The 22,449-nt window shown below is 36.8% G+C and overlaps 1 protein-coding gene across 8 annotated transcripts in view; it reads right to left on the bottom strand.

Annotated features, from left to right (window-relative positions):
- sytl2a (synaptotagmin-like 2a) overlaps positions 1 to 21,386 on the bottom strand; it is a 43,906-nt gene extending 22,520 nt beyond the window's left edge. For 5 of the 8 annotated variants that reach the window (XM_088920520.1, XM_088920524.1, XM_088920522.1 and 2 more), the window contains exons 1-4: positions 21,037 to 21,358; positions 9,288 to 9,766; positions 6,193 to 6,344; positions 2,562 to 2,685 (exon numbers count right to left, since the gene is read on the bottom strand). In XM_088920520.1, coding sequence (XP_088776646.1) covers positions 2,562 to 2,685; positions 6,193 to 6,344; positions 9,288 to 9,388 — 377 coding nt within the window. In that variant the 5' untranslated portion in view covers positions 9,389 to 9,766; positions 21,037 to 21,358. Of the gene's footprint in view, positions 1 to 2,561; positions 2,686 to 6,192; positions 6,345 to 9,287; positions 9,767 to 21,036 lie in introns of all 8 variants that reach the window. The other 3 variants (XM_088920521.1, XM_088920523.1, XM_088920526.1) reach the window with 1 other exon arrangement.
- Positions 21,387 to 22,449: the final 1,063 nt, after the last annotated feature.

Below are 22,449 nucleotides of genomic sequence, written 5' to 3'. Positions count from 1 at the left end.
CAAAGACACACACATGGCTGGAACAGTAAACCCATACCTGGAAGGGAACCTCACCTAATACTTTGGAGTGTAATACATTGGATGTGATTAGCCTCTGTTTGTTGACAATGAACTGTATGATCTTCATTAGCCATAACTTCAAAAGGCTTTTCTTCCTCTTCTCAATATAGCTTCTTAGACAGTGGCAACTATTACACTGAACTGGTTATTCAACATACAAGTCAATCTTCTTGGCTGTGCACATTTCTTCCTACTTAAAAAGTCTATTAATAATCCCTTTTTCTTGTTATGAAAAATGTTTTATATCACAGAGAGCTAGGTATGAGTAATTTTATTTGTACATGGACATGCTATGTTATGAACAAAAAGAGGCCATTTGGCTGGCTCTTTTAAATCTTGTATTTCTTTGACGTATTGACAGATTGCATGCTAAATGCTGCCAGAAGTAAATGAGGCCACTGAAAAAGACTACACCATAAAATACGGATTTTAACAACAACCACACAAAAATTATTTAAGTAACAAACATAGTGGGAATAAAATAAAAGAGCAACTTCTTGTTAGACATAAATTAAATTAATAAAAACAATCTTTTTCCATCATTATATCTCACCACACACAGGTAGTGCGCTAATTTCATTTGGACCCAGAAATTCCCTGAGCTAATTGAAACCTGGCACTATAATCCCTTTCTTGCCCCAGAATTAGGTCTTTTCAAAGCACACTAGAGAAGGCTTGGGAAACTTTCTTCTGTTCAATAACCCTCCTACAATCAACCCTCGTTCTTTGTGGGAAGTTACTAAAGACTTCATTAGGGGCTCTTGCATCTGATTAAAATAAGAAAACACATAATGAGCAATTTTCTTTTCTTGAAACCACAACTTTGCATTTGGAAACTAAATTAAATTGCAACTACAGGAGAAAAAACCACAATATGTGCTCGAGCAGAATTCCTTGTAAAAACAGCTAGCCAGTTCTATACTGAAAAAATGCTAATTGTCCTAGTAAATTACTAGCATTAAGATTAAGACAAAAGAAGTGTTTAACCTAGGCTGAAACAGTTAGAGATAATGATGAGGATGTGATCTCTTTTCAGGACTTTGTACTAAACAAATGTATCACATCTATGTACTTCTGAACTCAACAAAGATATGTCCCAAATTAAATAATTCTTGAGACCATTGCAACTACCTTTGTTGCCTTCTGAACACACGCTTTAAGAAGCTCCAATTATTTTGCTAATTAGTCCATGCAGAGATATCATTCTAGTAAGGGAACAAGTAATAGGTTTATTCCTTGCTTCTTCGGGTGAGAGGAGAAGGCTCCACAGCCGAAACCTGATATATTTGTAGTACACTATGTCATGGAATTATTTTACAGCTTTCTCTGAACATCAAATGTCTTAGCCTTAGAATTCCTTTGTATACTGCTGCCAAGGACAGTACCAATACTTGGTCACCAAGACCCAGGCACAGGCCTTGGGATTCTCCTACCAGGGAATGAAATCTCTTCTCATTTACAGTCAAGTCTGACCTCCACCATAAAAAACAATATACAGCCACACCTTTTTTTTAATTTTAAGAAGTCAGTCTCATTTTCACTTTAATATTTATTAAAAATTTATTTGTTTTGAACTAGTTTCATTTGGAGAGGCAAGCAGGCAGAATTCTGGCTGGTGACCCTAAATCATGCTACAACATACAGTAAACTGCTCAGGGATAAGGTAACATATTACTAGTAGGCTTTCAAGCAAAGTTTGTTTAGGACTTAATTCTGAAGCCACAGCCTCATGGAGCCCAGCTGAGGAGGAAGTCAAACCAATTAGGCTTCAGGATCTTTAGTGGGTGGCTTTATGTGTAAGCTTTTTTGGTTAAGTATTTTTTTTTTCTTTTTTGCATTTTTAAAATGCAAATTTCATTATTCTAATGTGTGCTGCTGCACTGCCATTGACCTGTTTGGGATTATTACATCTCTTCCACTATTATCTTGATCAGTTTGATGTCTGCTGTAATCTCTCTGACCACTATTTTTACTTTTTAGCATAAAGGAAATTTTGAGTGTTGGTCATATAATATTGGTCTGAAACTTTAAGGAAAAGACAGCTAATCTAACTCCAAAGAATTCTAAATTGTAGTTAGTAATATCATAATCTCAAAACGTCGCATAATGCATATTTGTGAACTATAGCTGTTTCTGTTATCAATGTAAGAATATACACTGTATAGCTTATACTGTATATGTAGTTAATAAATTACCTATGTAGTTAACAAATTACAGATATTTTAGTACAAGGGTGTCAGATCAATTTATATGTCACATTGTCTTCTGACTTCTGTTCACCCAAGGCTCCCATTATTTAATTAGCCTAATTCTTTTATTAAGTGGATACAATGCACATGTCTATCAAAGTGTAGAAAAGCTTTCTATGCACTGTAACTTTAATCAGCTCCATCATTTCCAGCTGGAAGGAAAGCTTGACTACATGGAGACCCAAGTCCTCAAAGCCTGGAGCCTGACTACCCTGCATGCCAGTGTGTGTCAAGAGGGGCCTAAGTTGTCACCTCTCTTCCTCTTGCTCCTCCTCCGGCTCCTCAATGAGTCCCGAGAGTTCGGGCGGAATGAAGATGTCCCGCTTCTCACTGTTGACAAAGCTGGGCTTCTCTGCTTTGCTCTGGCTCAGTTCCACTGCGCAACAAGGAAAGAAAAGCAAAGGAGCATGAAGAGCCAGAATGGGTCACGACTGACCACACTGAGACACCTTCCCTCTGTTAACCTCCCTGACATCACATGACATAGTCTCTACTTGCGTTTACTTTTAAGAAATAAACATATAAGTGGACTGAGAGCTTCTGTTGATTAATATACATGCATAAGAAGATGTCTCAGACTCCAGAATTCCTTTAGTTTAAATGAGTACGAGTTCATCAACTCGCTAGAAACATAAATTTGAAGGGGAACTGCTGTTTCTCAGACTGGTTATTAAATCTCAGTAACAAAATAATTATTAATTGTTATTAATAATAGAATATTTTTACAAATTTTACAAATTTCGATTTAATCATAAAATCGCGAACTTTTTGAAAGTACTGTACGTTGCCATTTTGTTGCAAACCCCTGGTCTCGCCATTGGCGATAACAGGAGTTTCCACGAATTGTGAAGTGATGCAGCCCTTCCTGCTCACTAGTCACTCTAATTACTAAGGTAATGTGATATACGAACGAATAAATAGAGGTTGTGCAGCATAATGTTCACTACAGAAATGTTCCAACATGATCTGTCTTCAGAGTTAGCAAGTAAGTAGTATAAGCTTTTATAAGTTACAGTGTACATTTTACTTTTATTGTGATCTGAAATGCCTTTCGTCACTGCTCTTGCTTTCTAACCCCAAAATCTAAAAATAGCATTGCAGTTCCCCTTAAATTTTCAGTAGAAAACAGGTAAAAACAGATATTAAAAGGAGGCCTAAACTTTTTCATTTTTTCCTGTACTTCTCCTTAGATGATGATGATGATGATTAGTAGTAGTAGTAGTAGTAGTAGTAGAAGTATTACCCATCTGCCCCTAACTAGAAACCTACTCTTCTTAATTAGGTTTGTGTACACCAAGGATATCTAGAAGGATAGGCCCCAAGGCAGAGCTTAGAGCACATGACTGCTCTCCCTGGACAGGACAGCAGGTCATCACAGGCCCGCAAGGAAAAGGATCACTTAGAGTAACCAATCAAACCTCACCAGCATGACTTTGGGAGTCCGAAGAAAACTAGAGCACCCAAAAAATCATTTTAGTGTGTGCTTTTTATTTTCTTACAGAGAATTTATATTTGCTTTTAAATGTGAATTTGTTCCAAAGGATATTTTAGTTTTGAACTACTGTCTAAAAGTGGCACCCTGAATGATTAATAAGCCCCCTAATGACGCAGGCTTGATGGCCCAGTGTTTGCACTGCCTTCCTTATTCCATTGCTGATTACTGTTCTGTTTCAACGTAAGGAGGACATATTAGACTTGTACAAATGAGGTCAGACCTGTTAACATTTAAATTCCAGTAAAAATGAAATGTTGAGCTACTCACTTCCCAACTCAATGTATTTAGACAGGGGCTCTGGCAGGGCTGGAGAATCACTTTAATTTGATAGTTTGATTTATGATTAAGAAACTATGAGGTTATTTGGCTGTGAATTTGTGAGTTAAATATACACAAAATTCATAAATACAGAAATCAGGTTTGTATCAAAATGAATAAATATTATATATAAGAAGTCTTCTCTGTTCAGGAGGATTTGCATGACCGACCAATCTCTTATGTTAGACATCCACTCCCCTAAATATATACTGCCTACTGCTTCCTAATAAAAGAAACAAAACTAATTTGTTTTAGTTCATCTCTATAATTAAAATGTCAACACTGAACAAAGAAAATGTTTTAGGGCAGTGCTTTTATACCACTTGATACTTTAATGAAGCACTGCAAAAGTAACAGAAGTTGTAGGGATACTAATTTCAGTATGTGGATCTGTTAAGAGGTTTAATTCCGATTACAGAAGGTCACAGACAAGTCACATAATTAAAGCAATTTTGGAATGATGTCAACTATTTGATTTTTCCACCTACAGCAACATGATATTAATCCACACCAAGCAGACATTTTTCACATGTGTCCTGATATGCCTGTATTGAACGTTGATTTCAAAGTAAGGTTTTTCTATCTCTATTCTTTTACATCCACCATGGCCTGTTTCAGTGTACAGTTTCATACAGGACAAAAGGTTCTACAATCCCCAGTCGGTACAGCACACAAAAAAAAGGTTTCTTATAAACCACAACTGCTATAAATGACCTGCTTCTGCTGAAGTCCTTTCTTAAGAAACAAATTACTGTAGACGTTTTTTTCATAAGGAATGAGAAGCCATCACACAATGGCACTGACCTGGATGAAAAAACTTAGGAATGCTAACCAAGTTATTATGTCTGAATGAAACAAAACCTGTAACTCCATTATCAAGTGGCATTCTGCCATTGACTATCAACTGGTATAAAATGTTCTCTTTTAGAAGTAAACACTTCGTACAGCACTGGTTACCTTCAGAACAGAGGAACTGGGCTCTTACTGCATATGCATTTAGCACAAGGCCGCTGTTTTGAGAGAGCAATGACCACTATGTATTGAGAGAGGGGATGTACAACCAGAGCAGCCGGGACACAACCAAAACAAGAAATACAAATCAATAAAGCTGACTTGGCCCAGAACTTAAAGCATATCTGTGAAGCTTACAACAAACAGTGCGTTTTCCAAAACACGAACAAGAAAAAAAGTTAAAGCTGTCACTTCCCATCCTTCAAACCGTTCCTGGTTTGTATTTATCTTTTACAGCCTGTCCATTGGTCGACTGTCAATCAGCTAGAGCATGTGTACCACAAGCAACATGACCTCTCACTCAGTCCCTCTGTAAGATATTAAAGCAATGTAACTATTCACTGGTTTGAACAATGTGAATGGACAACATATGTTTAGGAGGAATCATATTTGCCATGGTAGTGAAAATTAATTTTTAGATACAGGGAATAAGTAGGCTGTCTAATTTGGGAAGAAAATCTGATAAGACCAGGTGCATCTGCCTTTTTTCAGAGGAAAGCAGTGGGAAAAACATTTTTCTGGTCTTTCTATGCAGAACCAGTTGTGCTATTTTCTTTCCCATCATTATAACATCTCCTGTTGTAATTTTTGTCATGTTTTGAGAATTTTCTATTCTCCTCTGTTATTTTTGCCCAACTCTAGTGCTTTGTGCTGAGCTGGTAGAGTGGAACATGCAAATACACTACTTTTCATCTGATAAGAAAAGTCTATATGTGAAAAAGTGGAAGAGCAAGGAAAACATCTGTTTTTTTGTGGTGCAAAGACAAAAAAGCTACACAGCAGATTTTTTTTCCATTTTCTTCAAGTGCTTTTAAAAAAACTGCCTTTGGCAACAAAAAAATGAATGAAACATTCTATTTGTATATATTGTGCGTATTTTCATGTGGGGTTATTTGTCATTTAATTTTGAAACTGCTGGTCTGGAAAACATCAGGTTTCAGGATTTCACATTAGCATTCATTCTTCACAGTACTTGCTACATTTTAGTTTGGGGCTTAGGTAACACAGAACCTTCTCTCTTTGAACAACTGTCTGTTTACTGCAAGGAAAAGAACTCACAGAGCGTCACTGGCTTTTTCTGTCTCATTGATGCCCGTATGATGTCTGATCCATGTATTTTGTCTCTGTGCCTCTTTGACTTGGTTTCATAAAACCACTCTCCCGTCATGTACTTCAACCTGCTGCTGTCCCGTAAAGTCTTCTGCAGATGCCTGGAGGAGGCAGAGAAACAAAGGTCACATTCATCCGGCAGATGTTGGTTTTGAATTCACACAACTAGAGGACAACACAACGGTAATTACGTGGCATTTTTAATAATGCGTTTACTGCTTAACTTGATAGCGTTTGCTGTCGGCACGCAATATCCCATGTTTCCCACAGAAGTCTGAAAAACTTCTCATTGAGCTAAAGGAGAATAACCTAACACAGTGATCCTGTAATGAAACTCTTGTATAACAATACAGCACATTCTAAATCACAGAGTCCTGAATCAGTGTTCTAAATTAAAGAAGCTATAATAAAAATCACTATACTGACATAATGATGGTGTTAAATTTTGCCTAAGGAACGCTTTCCAGGCTATTTCATATATTTCCCACAATGACTCACACAATAGTTACAGTTACTTCCTGACTACTGGCTATATTACAGCATGAAAGAAAAAACACACCTGATACAAATTACAATTACATATTATCACTAATTTACTGATTTCCCACCTTACCTCACTATTTTATGGAGGAAGTTGAAAGACTCAGATTTTCCTCTTGGGATTTCAAATTTTTGTGAAGTGGGGAAAAAAATAACAGCCTGACTCTCACCTTCTGAGAAAATACACTTTTCACTAGAGGGAAGGCTTCAAACCAGCTTTTGCATACCATGATCTCAAATGACACTTCTATTAATGAAAACATGGTTCACATGAGAATACGAGAGAGGTAACAAATAAGAGGAGGTTATTCAGTTCACCCAGCCTCTCCGGTAGTTAGTAGTTAACTGATCAGAGATCGCTTGAAAGAAACAAGGGTTTTGGCTTCAATAACACGGCTGAGCAGTGCGTTGCATGTTTCCAGCACCTTTTGTGTTCTAAGATGTAATTGCACTTCAATGTAGTTCCTCTGTGACATCTAATTTGTGTTTTACTGTTGACACTGAAGAATTTGGTTAGGCAGAAATGATTCAGTGACTCTGACGATTCTGGAAACATAAACTGGATCCTCTCAAAGTCCTCTGTGTTTGTGACACAAAGCCTCACCTCTTTTACCCTGTGATTGTAATACATTCCCTGAAAACCATGAACATACCTGATTGGCCTTCTCTGAACTGAATCAGGGGCAGCAAAATCTTTTTTGTAATGTGATGACCACCTAACCACAAAAATATTTTGCAATTCTACAGCAGCAAAGTTTCATATCAAATTCCAGTTTGTCAAAAAGCATTCACCTCCTGTAATGATGAGAGAACCTTAAATGGAGTCAGGTTAAACTTCTTTCCCAGACTTCACTGCGTCTCTTCACTACCTCATCCCCCCTGTGCTACAGCACCTTGGCTCACTCCTCACACAAGTTACTGTTATCCCATCCTAGTCAGGCTCTCATTCCTCAGTTGAGTGTGTTCACACCACATACAGATATAATCCTTTTGCACAACCACACAAAAACATCACATTCTGTCTATGCCCTGAATTCACTAGGAATGACAACACCCAAGATTAAAGCATCATGAAAGGATTATGGAGTGAAAATTTAGCTTAACCCGCTTGGCTGAGTGCTGACCTCCTGGCCATAGGACTCCAAACAGAATGTCTGGACTCACCTCAAATAATCACTGTTGTGATCTTGTAAACCTTTTGTATTTTTTTGCTTCCTTCAATAATCTCTTAATCTAAAATGAACAAGATAAGCCTGCTGCATGATAGCTGTGACTGTTCCTTGCCATGACCAAGCAGAAAGAGCGATGGAAATTGTTGTTAAAATAAAACAGGCACTGACACATTTGACGATATCTACATCGTGTTTGCTTTTGAAATGTTTTTGAGACAACCTCAAATTTATCATTTTAAAAAGGGCAAGAAACAAATGGCTGGGTTAACCTATCAAACTCTACAACTGCTTAGAAAACAAGCAAAACTATTTTTGCTTTGCAAGATATACTGTATAGTAATTATATATACTGTATAGTAATATATAGTAACCTCCAGCAATATTAGAGTTAATATGAAACAGTCCTTGTCATGCTATCTGTGAAACTATGTTAGTCATGTGCTAAAAGGCCAGTAAGTTATTAAACAGGGGGCCTCCTTAATCCCCTATATACTAGTGTGAGCAAGACTTTGATTCATGAGAACTTTCCTAGCTTGATGGGGATCACATAACATTTACTTGTCTTAGTTTCCTGTTAGAATGATAAATTGAAGTTGCAACTGATAAACATTTCTTGGGATCTCAGAAATGTCCAAGAAAAGAACAAGAACATCAATATCAATCAATATCAGAGCTGCACAATACATATAGCCAGGCACATTCTATCAGCATTGTCTTTGGAACAGTTAAAACCTGGCAGATTAAAATTGAAATTCCACATGTTAAGAATACTTACTGTACATACTCTCACTAAGAACTTTGAAGGCATGAAAGGAGTTTACTTAACTTCGTAAAGGATAAAAGTATGGCTAAGCCAACAACTAGAAAAAATACATTGAATCTTGTTTATCATATGTTTTATTGCATCACCAGATGATCTCCTTTCACACATTCCCTGGATATGAAACCAGTGTTATGATATGTTTGACTGTATATTGCAATCCACACTCTATACAACAGTTCACAAATAAGTAAGAGAATGGCACAGATTGCGCACACCTCCTAGTTATAGTGGACGAGGTGAAATCTTCATTGAGCTTCTTACTTCTTAGTTACTTCCAACATATATCAAACAGAAATCGATAAGCGTGTTTCTGTAGCTACTTGTAAAAAAATAAAAAATGGAATCATGCATGAAGCATTATTAATAATTAAAAAAGCACTTAAGATGTGATCCCTTATCTTTTATCCATTTGTGGACATTATGTCTTAAAGGACTCCTTTTGAATACAAGGTCTACTTTCAAGCAGTGCTTTTTTTCATGGTAATGAAAAACAAAAAAGTTTGACTCACTTGATGCGCTCCTCTTCTGCTCTCTTCAGTTCAGCATCCCTCTTAAGGACTGTCATTATCATCTCCTGCTCCTCCTCCGTTAAGTAACTCAGATCAATCATCTTGGCCACCTTCCCAAACCCACTCAAAGCACCAACAGCAGTGAAATTAAGAAGCCAGAATTATCTGTTGTTTTTAAATGACTGGCCAAAGGTGTGAGACAGAAAAGGTGAATCGGTGTCAAAGATGTCGTTTCAATGTTGTGTCTCTTTGGAACGGAACATGTACAAAAGCACTTGTGTGCCGGTTTGTGCGCTTTTCTCTGGGTTTTGATGATCTTACTGTTTTGAACGATTCATCGAGCTATCATGAGGTCCAGGCCGGTTACTCTTCAGCCTTCGCCATGTTCCACAAGGGAGGCAGGTCTTCAGCTCCCTATTCCAATGAACCCAGTTCGCCCACTGAGCACTCAGGAGACGCACAGCAGCCACATACAGCACCTGCAACCAACAGGGCCAGTTAGGACATTTAGTCCAGGGTCATACCAAAATCCGGACACAACGGCCAATCACAAAATTCCAAACCTACAGCAGCATCTGATGGTGCCCCTTTGTTTGGCAAAGCTTCTCGCAACGCTTTCCCAGTGGGACACCGGCATTTGACAATGGTTTGGAATTTCTGATAGGTGAATAGATCACAGTTTATGGATATTTGTCAACACTTCAGAAACACAGTGCAAAAAGACCTTAAGTGTGCAAAGGTTGCATCATGTACTAGTACACATATGCACTAGGCAGTGTACAGTGTTTTGAAGTTTAGCCTATTCTAGTTCCAATAAGAAACATACAGAGAAATATGTTTGGAACTGGGAACTCTATAAATGCTTCTACTTTTATAAGGTTTAATGGGTGCCAGTCTCTGCCACTGTGGATGTTGCTTTGAAAGACCTGACAGGATCAGCCCCAAGCAAGAGAGAGATGGAACTAGAAAGATTGAAATGTGTTTTTAATGCTGGGAAAAGAAAAGCTTTATTAAAAAAACACAAAAGTAACATACAGCATAAAATTAGATGATGGTAAAATTATAATCAAAGATCGTTTCTTACATTCTTTGTCCAAACGTCCTTAAAACAGAAAAAACATTAAAAAAAAAGTAATTATATAACAGCAGTAGCCCAACTGATTTGATAGAGCATGTGACACAGTGTTGTCAGCTGACCATCAGAAGATGTTCAACTTGGATGTTTAGAAAAAATGATTGAGAGCCAAACATAAAGCTCTCTTTGTTCCAGGAATTTAATTATGCTGACTTCACTTACGTACTAGGGACGGGTAAAAGTCAAAACAGACTGTTTTCTTTCTGAGAACCAAATGAACTTAAAATTCCTGTCACAGCAATAATGATAATCACAACAATAATAACAAAATGACAGTCAAGTAAAATAAATGTTGAAAGTTTAGTTGGTACGTTTTCATTGCACTTCCAAGTCTAGTGTAGTGCTACATTATTATGAAATACATTTCCCAAGTGATACCAAAGGTGTTCTAAAGAAAGCCAATATTGACTTTTCTGAGGTTATCATACTTTGCTGAACCTGTTCTAGATGATTATGTGGACTGTTAGTGCTGTTGACTGAACAGGAGGAACCCTGTACCGTATAATGGTCATAGTTTATGAAAGGACTTAATCAGATCTGCTGCTCCAATAATATTTATTTGTAAAATATTTATTGAATTGTTAGAATTCTCAAGAAATAAGGTTATTTTGCTTAAGTCTATCCAGGGATTTAAGAGCAGTATGAACAGCTGTGCACAAGCTGATGTGGTTTGCTTTGTTACTGAGACAACACCCTTTGGTGAAGAGGCAATAAAATCTTGTCACAAGTCTTCATAAAACAGACAGCTCCCCTTTGGAAGACAAAAAAGGTGACCTTGCTCCTGTGGCTGCCACCTTAAAATGTGTGATTTCCTTCAAAGACTATAGACACTAGAAAGGAAAGTAAATTAAAAAATGACAACAGCCTTTGTCACCATTCCTAGCTTATTTTTTTATTTAAACATCAAAGTGTAACTTAAAATTAAGTATACAGTATCTCAACATTTGCAGTATGTGTTTCTACAAAACACATGTGAGCAAAGCAAGAGATTTTTTTTGTGAAAACACTGAATACTTGCCTGCTCTATTTTATTAAAAGACAACAATGGTAATATCCATAGCAACAAAAAATGTGGTCTTTATCTCCACATTAAGGTTTTCTCTAAGCACATACACATTTCCATAGGGTGCTGCACAGGGCAGATATAGCAACAACTTCGAAGAGATTTCAGAGAAGTATGATTTCCACAGAAACAGTAAGATTCAAAAGACTTTCCAAAATACAGTACATATGAAAATATACATTGAAAATGGTGGTGAAGCAACATATGAATCTACAATGTTCCATGCTGTTGTTATTATTAGTCTATTTATTGCCTTTTTATGATTTTACATAACAGATGTAATATGTTTATTTCAAACTGCCACTTTGCATAGTTCATAGAAGAAAAAAATACTTCGGCAGCAGACAAGAAAGGAAACTATTTTATAAAGTAGGTCCTTAGCATTAGGCATTCGTTTTTCTTTGTATCTGAAGTAATTCTATATCAGTATGAACACACATCCCTCAGAACACTTAACTAAGCTGGTTTTTAATTGGTAACCATTTCATTGTTCAGCTGGGCTAACTGGCAATTCAGGTAAGCTAATTTTATGATGTAGTGATAAACAAAAAGTATTTTGTTGTTGGAGCACTCTCACACTGCATTCCTACACCACATTAAGAAACCTAGAAAGCAAGCCTATTGTGTTCTGTACTGCGCTCAAGCAGACTTACAGTATGTAACTACTACACAAAGGAATGTAGTTGAGGTATTTCGCACAAATACGTCCTGTCAGCATAACAATAGAAATGAAATGTGTTAATAGCATACTTTGGCATAACATATATTTTGCTGGGTGTGACAGACGCCAATTTTAAAATATTTACTGTCCAGGTTATTTCAGAGTCTAAATTTAAAACACAACTGAACAAGCCTGGTACAGAGCAAATAAAAGAGCAGTGATTAATTATTCATCCAAATGTCATTATTACAACTATAAAACTATTGTTTAAAACTGCAGAAAGTTAAAAATGATTTCAAAGTCAAATCAATTATGTTGCGTTGAAAAGTAACAACTGCAGTAAAATAAGACAATATTCTAATTGTCAAGTGACACAAGTCAGAAGGAGTTTCTGCCTTTCTTTATTCGTTCTTATACTGTGGGTTTTAAGGATTGGTTAATATACACTGCACTTACATACATAGGGTGACATTTAAACAATGGTATAACATGGACTACTATAATTCTAGATTTGAGATACAAGATAAAACATTATTTTAAAAGGCCCAGTTTCAACAAGGCTTTTTTCCTTTTACCCATATTCATCTATAGTACAGTTAACAAGATAAAGAGTTTCTTAGACAAGAGCTGCAGAATATAACATCACCTTTATCACATGATCGGTAAGTTCATGTTCAAGGCGATCTCTACAGTTAATAGGTGCTTACATAAGAAAATATTTTCTGTGTACACACAGCATACTTGAGTATTTCTGCACAGTATTTAACATTTCTCCAAGCAAATTACAGCAATTAACTGAATACTGCAGCTCTAATTACATTAAAACTAAGCCTCATTAAAAGTGTATTTCAAATGACCATAAAACTTCATGAAACGTTCAAGTGGCTCACAAAGCTCTTTTTATTTCATCTTTATGAGTTCATTCCATTTCTTTATCTTTTGACATAATACTCTTATTTCCAGAGTCCCAGTATGTTACGTGTAACCCTAAAAACTAGTAATGTGTTATATGATCATTTAGTATAAACTATTAAGCACAGAAAGGGGTTTGTTTATCATTAAAGATGCACATAATGCACACAATGTTTCTGCACAGATGTAAGAGTAAAAGGTGCCTTGCTTCCCCCAAGGAACAGAAGGGCAGTCCCTCTAGATTATCAGGGATCTTAATTAGATCCCTAAGTATTGGCCATCTTCTTAAATAGATTAAACAGCAGAAGGTAACTAAAGAAGACATATTGTATCCACATCACCTGTGAATGAGAGTTCCAAAATACATTATGTAATTGTTTATTTGGTATTGCTCCTGTTTCTATAGGAGTTTTTTTACCCTCAGGCTCTGACAGGGCTCATCTTGATCCAGACATTCTCCTAAATATAGGAGAAAATCAGCTACATTGCTAAAGCTTCAAGCTGACTATGATTGTACCCATACTTAACATCTGTGGTTTCTTTGAATGCATATTAATACAGGTTAGTGAGATGTGAGGTTAAAGAACTGGCAGAAAACGAGCATTGGGATTAAGGTTGTATTAGCCATTCAACACACGGTTAATGGGATTCTCATACGAATGCAGGTCAAGACAAAAACTCCCACATTCACATTCAGGTGGCTCAACTCAGTTGATAGGTTTTGTTCTCGGCATTGCTGCAATAGCATATAAAACATGCTGCTGCAGGAGTGTGTGATGAATAACTTGCTTACGAATTGCGTTTCGATGAAGAGAGCTCTGTAGCCATGACTTCATTCAGTTTCAAAGCTTAGAGAAGAATCACACCTTCTAATCAAATGAACTCAGAAACCTTCTGCTTTTGCTAATTATAAGAAATTGCTGGGTTGGTGGCTGTCATTTCTTAGGCCAAATAATAGTGATGATGGGATTTTCAGCCTCTGTTCTGGCCTTACTCATAGTTTCTCTTTTTATTTTGACAATCCCATTCAACAATTCCAGGACAGGCTTTTTGAATGATTATCCATATTTATTAATTGAGGGGCTGCTCCCAAAACTCTTTAAATAAATGTAAATATTGGAGGTGTGGAGTTGTTACAATGTATGCCATAGAGTGAAGCTGTCAACTATGGGACAGACAGTAAGGATTGTTGTTTTTTTTTATTTAAGGTATTTGTAAATAGAGCCCCAGGGTGACACAGCTTTCCTGTTTATCCTGTTCTGCACTGTCACCGTCAGGGGTAACATATTCACAATGAAGTTGACTGACACTTCCCAACTTTTGCTTCTTACAAAAGAATAATAAGAATCAGTTGCCGCCGCAGAGACCGGCATTCCTCCCTGAACTTCAGAGGAAAGTTATCCTTGGTCCTTGCATACACATACCTTCGCCCACACAAAAATCCAGACGCCCATTTCCTCTATTGCTTAGTGCCAGTACAGGGATACATACACAAACTATCATACGGAGTTGAAAACATGAGAGGTATGAGAGATTAGCCACATATTAAACACATCTTTCTTTCCTACATCGAAAATACTCATAAAATATTTATCTTTAATTTTATATAACTGTCATTCTCTGTACAAATGAAGCAAGCTAATCTGAATTTATGGGACCTATGCCCCCATATCATTTTCACATTGTGCAATGCCAGAATACAGAGCACCTCAGGGAAGATCAGATCTTTTTATAACACACACCTTCAAACACATTTTTTAAGTTATTGTGATTCTTTTATTCATTCTAGTCAGAGCAGAACTAGATAACTGACTGAAGAACAATAAAACAGAACCTTAGGTCACACTTTCTTTCTGCAGCTCTGCTCATTCAGACTTGTTTCCCAATAGTGATATAGATGCTACAGTAGGTCAACAACAATAACAGTGATGGTACTGTACTTACAGTATGTTGGCTTGGGAACAGTTAAAGTTACTTTATTATTGTTAGATTTTTTAAAATATAGTAAATGCAATGAATAGGTAGGCATATAGTGATGCAAAAACTAATCAGCTCATAATGCTTTTTAAAACGTCCTCACTTTTGAAAAGTGAAAAAGAATTACTACTTGAAAGTAAATGTATGATATGCTAGGATCTGTTTTAAATCGCAGTTTCTCATTGTGCATGTTTGAAATCTTTCTTTTTAACATAGGCACATGACATTTCTCAGCCCATCATCATCTGTATATGTCTTGTTAAATCTAAGGTTTCTATGCGCAAGCCTGTTCTGATGGCTGTTCTGTTTTCTAGTTACACCAAAGATACAAAGGTGATTGAGTTCGAACAGAAATAAAGAGTAAAGACTGATCACTGAGTCAGCAAATCTCACAGTATCCACTGTGGGCTATGGGCTTGGATAAACACGTTGTAATATAAATATGGTATTCCAAAGACACCAGAATGTGTTCCATCCATCTTGTGACAAAAATAAACAAAAGCAGAAAACAAGGCCTGAAAAAATCTGTATTTACACAGCCGTTAAACATGCTGTGAAATAATTGCATATTGCCCAAGTGCATGCACACAAGTTATATACACACGTATTTCTGTATCGCAGTTATAGCTAAGTACTGAAACTACACATTATTTTGCTAGCATTTTATTGATTTGAGAATTGAACAGTTTGGTTTTTCTTTCCATTTTGCTGAACAAAATATACAATGTTACTATATTATTGTATTCTTTTCCAATAAAAATAAATTAAATTGAGAAATTATGCTATCAGTAGCATCACTTTTTATCACTTGTTGTCAGAAATAACCTCTGATGCTTAACAATGTATTTCTAATGTTTTATATGACTCTGCTGGCAAAGTACATCACTGACTCTCAATTAGATTTTTTAGGGATAACTGAAATCACACTTTAACTTACAAACTATCATGAGGCTATCATGTCATGGTGGATATTAACCAATCCTTAAAAATCAGCATACCTTCAATATAATTATTCTTGGGGTCTTTGAAGCCATATTATCACTACATAACTGCCATTTACTGTGTTGTGTGGATCTTTTTAAATTAAATGTTCGTTGTGCTAAAGTATCATCTGCCATTCAGCCAAACAGACTTAAAATGTAATGCGTCTCCGTCTACTGGCAGCATCAACTGGCACAACTACAGTTCTGATCTTGCTACAATATATTTAACTTGCTCATAAATCTGATCAAGGTACAAAACAACCGTATCACACCAGTCACGAGTTTCCACTATCCAATTCTGAGTTAAGATCAAACTTACAACCCCTTTGTATCCAGGAGGGTTATCAGCCAATGCTAAAGGCAACAATGTTTAATATTTAAAAATACCCTATTCCAGGTCTCCAGCTTCAATTGCTAACGGCAGCATAATGATGAGGTAGAGATATTGACTGGGAGGGCTCTGTTCTCTATTCTATACTCCCCACTGTGCTCATGTGTCTATTTTGTTAGAAAAAATGTACAGAATAATGAATTGACACCCAAAAGCTACTGAGTGAAAACTATCTGGAGTTCACTGACTTGGCTTTGTTACTTGAGGACAGTTTAAGGTGAGCCTGTTTATTCTGCATTCGATAGTCCATACTGTAGGTTATAACTCATTTAATCTACTTTGCTTGATGGCGAAACTCCTAGGATTCTTCACACAAAAACTGCAATGTGAATAAACTGGGAGGGGACACGCTAATCAGAAAAAAAATTAAATTAGGAATATTAAGGAAAAGCAATTCTTAGAATGGCAATGTCCTGCTACAAAAAAGAATGCAACAGGGGACGCTAATGATCACAACACCAAACCTTCCCAAGTTTCGTTTCTCTCCTGTCATCATTCCTCATGTAGAGAAAATCAAACTTACACGTCTGAGTTTCTCATTCAGGATTGCTAGAGGGTTAAAAGTCATGGATGACAGCTTAGAATAAGCAAGATTTGGCATGCAAGGACTTTACAACACAGCTGAATGGGTCAATGCACAGGAAAACCGTATACAGTAAGTGAAAAGAAAACAGCTAGTACATTTTCCATGGTGAGTTTTAATGAAGGACTTCTCTGCCAGTTCCACCCTAGTTTCTGAAGAGGACTAAAAGGTGGTTTTGTTGACGAAAATTAAAAATTTGCTTTGGAAACGCAAGAGCAATTTGTCATATCAACAGTTACACGTTATCTGAGGATCCTTTGTATTTACTCACTTGCAGTTGAAGTCACTGTAAATAAACTCATCTGCTCTCAAACCCTTTAATACTGTTATTCCTGTTTTATGATGTTTTCTAACAGGGCAGATCTCAAAAGCATCTGTACAGCACAATAGGAGGAATACACCTCATGTCCCAACTTTTTTAAGCACTCTACTTAGACGTCACACGCAGCTAAGATCATCACACAAGTGTGAGGTACATTATAATTGTCCTGTTATCTAGAAAATGGAAACTGTGTTAGTTACAAGTACACAACATTGTACAAGTAGAACAGTGATAACAAACGTGTACTGCCTTGCGTGCAAGGGGATCACACAGGTGTTTGGGAGCTTCTGCCACAACAATATCTGTCTCCTCTAATTTTTATATGATAGGGTCATGTCTTGATTGATTGGTCATTTACAAAGGCATATACAGTATGCAGTGAGCTTCAGCAGAAGTTCGTATTTTCCATAAAAAAAAGAGGCTGAGGTCCGTAACAGCTGTAGCACATGGTTTTATTGAAACATGCAGGAACATGAAGCATAGCCCTGCGTGATTCAACTTCCCCTTAACCCACAGGCGTTCAGACTAGCCAAAAGTGTGACCCTGCTGCTGCGGGTGTATACGTCTGCGCACATTCATGAGTGAGCATCAGGCGGGGGTGTGCATAACCCTGCCTGCCTTTCTGCAAGATGGAATTCTCACACTACAGTGGTGTGTTGCTGTGGGAAATCCGTCTGACTTCTCGGTTAACGGGAGCTATCAGAAATACAAGCAGTACTGCCTTATCCGTATTAAGCCTTTTTTAAGAGGATGATGTTTGCTTCATGTACAGGCCACATGGCCATTTTCAAAATCAGAAAATGTTGATTAACATAACATTAACATAAATGTTGTATACTATTTTCTAATTCATTCACCATTGGCACCTGAATGGTTTTCAGATTCAGAAGAATCTGATCTTGGACAGCTTTCTTTTTATGAATAACCTTTCCTAATGAACAGTGACATTTTGATGTTGTCAACCCTCTACAAAATAAATGATAATGTCCAGGAAGGAAATGCTTAATGACAACTGCTGCAACTGCCTTTTCTTCATTGGGAATGATGTTACCATCTCATCTGTAATTTAGGACATATTTTATAGAAACAACGTGTGATTTAGCAGAAGACAATAACAAAAATAACAAGAGAGGCTAAAAACTTACAAAATTACTCTATTGAATCTACAATTACATTTACAAAATAAGTTGAATGGGATGCAGGTGGATGCTGCACATTGGTGGTGGTGGAGGGGAGTCCCAATTACCTGTAAAGCGCTTTGAGTGGAGTGTCCAGAAAAGCGCTATATAAGTGTAAGCAATTATTATTATTATTATTTAACTCATTTTCTAAATAAATTACAAATGGTAATCTCATTTAATGAGATTAATTATTAATGAAGGCCTTTGGTGATAACTCAGTAGAAAACAGGCAAACCCCAAACAATTGATTTGAACTACTTTGCCTTATCTCGGACCAGAATGCCAGTCAGGGAAATGCACCAAATCACTTTCACTCTATGAAGTTCAAATAATAATTCAGCGTGCAACAGCAGCTGCTTGTACAGTATGTCAAGCAATAAATTCTTCAGCCCAAACTGGCATTACAGCTTGTAAAAAAATCATTCACAGCAGACAAAAGTGAAAGTTTAACGATGTTTTGCACCCCCTATAACACTTGAGTCAGGGAGATACTTCTTCTGACACTGACATTTGCTAAATACTTGCATACATTGGCTACATAGTGTTTATAGTTAATATAGGTTTAATGGATCTGAGATACAACACATGACTGTATATATTACAAGTCATGACAAGAGGGGAATTTGACTGGCACATTTGTCCAGTCTTGGCAGAAGGGAGCACTGTGAGAATATGGCAGGTGTGTGGGCTGTTGCAGCTGTTTTAGTTTTTTTCCTTAACACAATGCCATACATGGACTAGAACCACTTTAAGATCCATTAAAGAAGGAATGACACATGGGTTATATTGAGCCCCCCTACAAATTATATCCAACGGTCACTGAATACCAGTCTAATGAATGGGTTAGTTTATTACAACAAGGAACTTAATATAGATGAAGGATAAGTTTAAATTTCTCCAAGGCCTAGGTCCAGTAAATCAGACATGCTTTTGAGTCTAATCCCAAATTCCACCCACCTACTGTAGTCTGTCTTGAGTAAACTGAAGGTACATCTTTGCAAAGGCAATGCATTGACTCCTCTCTGTTTTTCTATGTTATCTAAATATCTGCATGTATATTACTGCCGTATTCTACACATGTCCATGTGCACATTCAAACATTTTCTATTCTAAGAAGCAACTTTGAAATCCTAGGAAAATAAACTGCCAAGAAAATGCACTTTAAGAATATGAATCAACAGCTTTCAGTCTGGTTCCTGAAACAGTAAGGCCAATTGTCATCAGCCATCACAGCTGCAAAAGAAAAAATGTCTTACGATTGTACTACTTTGCACGAGCAAATTGTGAAATGTCATTTCAAAATCAGAGTAAATTGAATTATTGTTTTGCTGTTTTTGGAAACAGATGTTCATATAATCTTATTTGATCTTGAAGTATATCAACTAAGACATCCTTAAATCAGCGGCATAAGGAGAGTTCAGCCTATTTTATTACATTACACTAACAGTAATAGTGTAATGTGAAAATGTAAAAAATCATAGAAAAAGTTCAAAAGCTCTGCATGACACTGTATTTTTTTTTTTTGCTTATGATTGTAATTTCAAAACTATAATCATTAAATTAAAAGACATATACAATGACTTTATTTTCATTATAAACCATGTAACCGCGTAGTGTATTCCTACAGCTGGGAATACACAAAGTCTTGAAATGTATCATTCTATCTTAAAAGCCAGTCTTAAAACAGTACAAAATCACCTTGCAGGATATGAGTTCAAGGCCATAACAAAAATAATGTCATATACATTAAAGAATTCTTCTCAAAAATTCAAAATGCCAAAGAGTAATCAAAGTTTCCACTCGTTAACACAAAAAACAAAATACCGATAACGATTACAGATATTACCACAGTTGCAGAATTGCTCGGAACGAAAATTTAGCAACAGCACAAGTGACGGCAACACATTCACCTGGAGAATAACACAAAAGCTCTTTTATGATACAACACGTTAAACCAAAACCCAAAAGACATTTAAAATTCACTTTATAAACATTAACATCAACGAGCAGCCGATCGTTCTGGATGTAGTGTTTCCAGCAAACGCAGTACCAAGCGAGATATACAAAAGGCAATCGAACAAGGGGAATAAAACCATTTATGCTCAGTTCTACGTTCTCAGAAAAAAAAACCCGATAAAGTATTTATTTTTATCCAACTGAATGTTTCATGTTGTACGTATCAAGGTCATTCATCCTCATTTAACACCACTTTAAAACGAACATTTTCCTATCCAAGATTAATCTAAAAGTCTGGAATTCAACTTAGTACGACATATTTACTATAACATTTTAGAAAACAAAGCATTATAACCCTACCATTTTTTCAAAACAACCCTTTAAAAACAAAAGATTATGACCCTCCATTTCTTCACCTTCTTCACCTGCAGTCAGAATATAACTTTTTTAGCACAGTTTTGATCGGGCACAGCTGCTACTCAAGATCTCAAACAATCTGCCTCTTCCTCCCCCACCTCCCTTACAAAATATTTGTAAAATTAAACTGACATTAAGTACTGAAACATGTTCCATTTGTTTCCATACCTGTAGGACACCTGAGTCTTTCAAAGCAGCCTTAGTTTACACGTCCTCAAGTTCTTCCTGTTAAAGCCTGTATAGCTGTATTCGTGTTAGGACAAGCTGCGTTCCCTGCACTTACTAGACCTCGGCTCTATTTGCATAAATGTACTAGGAAAAAGAAACATAACAAGACAGTTCTGAGAATTGTGTTCTGTAGTCAGTGTGTCCAGCGGCGGAACGAATAATTCAAGGTTTCGATTAAAAAAAAAAGAAAAAGGAAGAGAATAACCAGGCTAAAATAAAGTTCACTTTACCTCCCTCCCGTTCCTGCTTCGCTTATCTATGCGGAGCTGCATGAAAATTAAACAGTGGAAGTAGATTGAATCCGCTTGGGTATGGCTGCGACTGACATCAAAAAGAGGGAGGTTTTCATTGCTCAGCTCAAGAAAACTGACAACTACAGTTGAGATGTAAAGGGATTACACTGCACCACCAGTGTAAACAACGACCTCAGTGGGTACTGTTGCTGAAAAAGTTAAAGAGTGCATAACTAATGTACGTCACTTATTATTTCTTTAAAATCCTTCGGATACCTTTATAGAAGCTTAACACCTTCTTGCCAAATATGTCAATGCATGACTTTGTATTGTATGCAGTACGTACCTACCTTCCGATTCAAGAACAGGAATTCAGGGGTTCGGTACGATAGCTTTGCAGGCAAGTGAGCGCTTTGTAAAAGCAGCTGTGCAGGAAATGTTATGACGTTAATTTACATACGACACGGACGCAGAAAAGCATCCTCTCATTTTAAAGGGTATTTTTTTCCTGTTTGATTAACAGAATGATTGACCGACAATTTACCTTTGATTTTATTCTGAATAATAATTCAGATAATATATATTTGTATATTGCGTTTCCTCAGGAAGGATCCAAGAATTCTCTGTATACTGCATAGTTGCGAACTCACTTGATCCACCACTGAAGTGCAACATAAACTGTACCTGTGTGACCCTCTAATATACAGTAGCAATTCACCCTTGGGGAGGCTAATTTAGAGGCGCTCAGTCATAATCCCACAGATGGTAGCTATACACCATTGGCTCCTCAACCAAACTCATAAACTTCAAACTGGAATGGGATTTAGCCAGGACACAAGATGTGATGTTACTATTCTTCCACAGTGCCATTGGGTCTTTAAATTTTAACATTGCATCCAGAACCTCCTACAGCACAATTTCTCCTGAGTCGCACCAGGGGATTCTGGGGCGTTGGTTTGGAAATTTGGAAATTCTAGTCCAGGAGGAAGAAGCAGCACTGACTGGTCCCAAAAAAACACTTAGACCAGCAACCTGGTTTAACTTCAAGGTCTCCCATCAGCTTCTGAGATCTTTCTACAATCAGGCGGTAACACTAAAGTGAGGATAAAGATTTTGAGCA

The sequence above is a fragment of the Atractosteus spatula genome, chromosome 7 (genome assembly GCF_055471065.1).
Source record: "Atractosteus spatula isolate fAtrSpa1 chromosome 7, fAtrSpa1.hap1, whole genome shotgun sequence".
Classification (NCBI taxonomy): Eukaryota; Metazoa; Chordata; class Actinopteri; order Semionotiformes; family Lepisosteidae; genus Atractosteus; species Atractosteus spatula.
The sequence above is the reverse complement of the archived record's forward strand: the minus strand, read 5'-3'. Positions and strand labels throughout refer to the sequence as shown.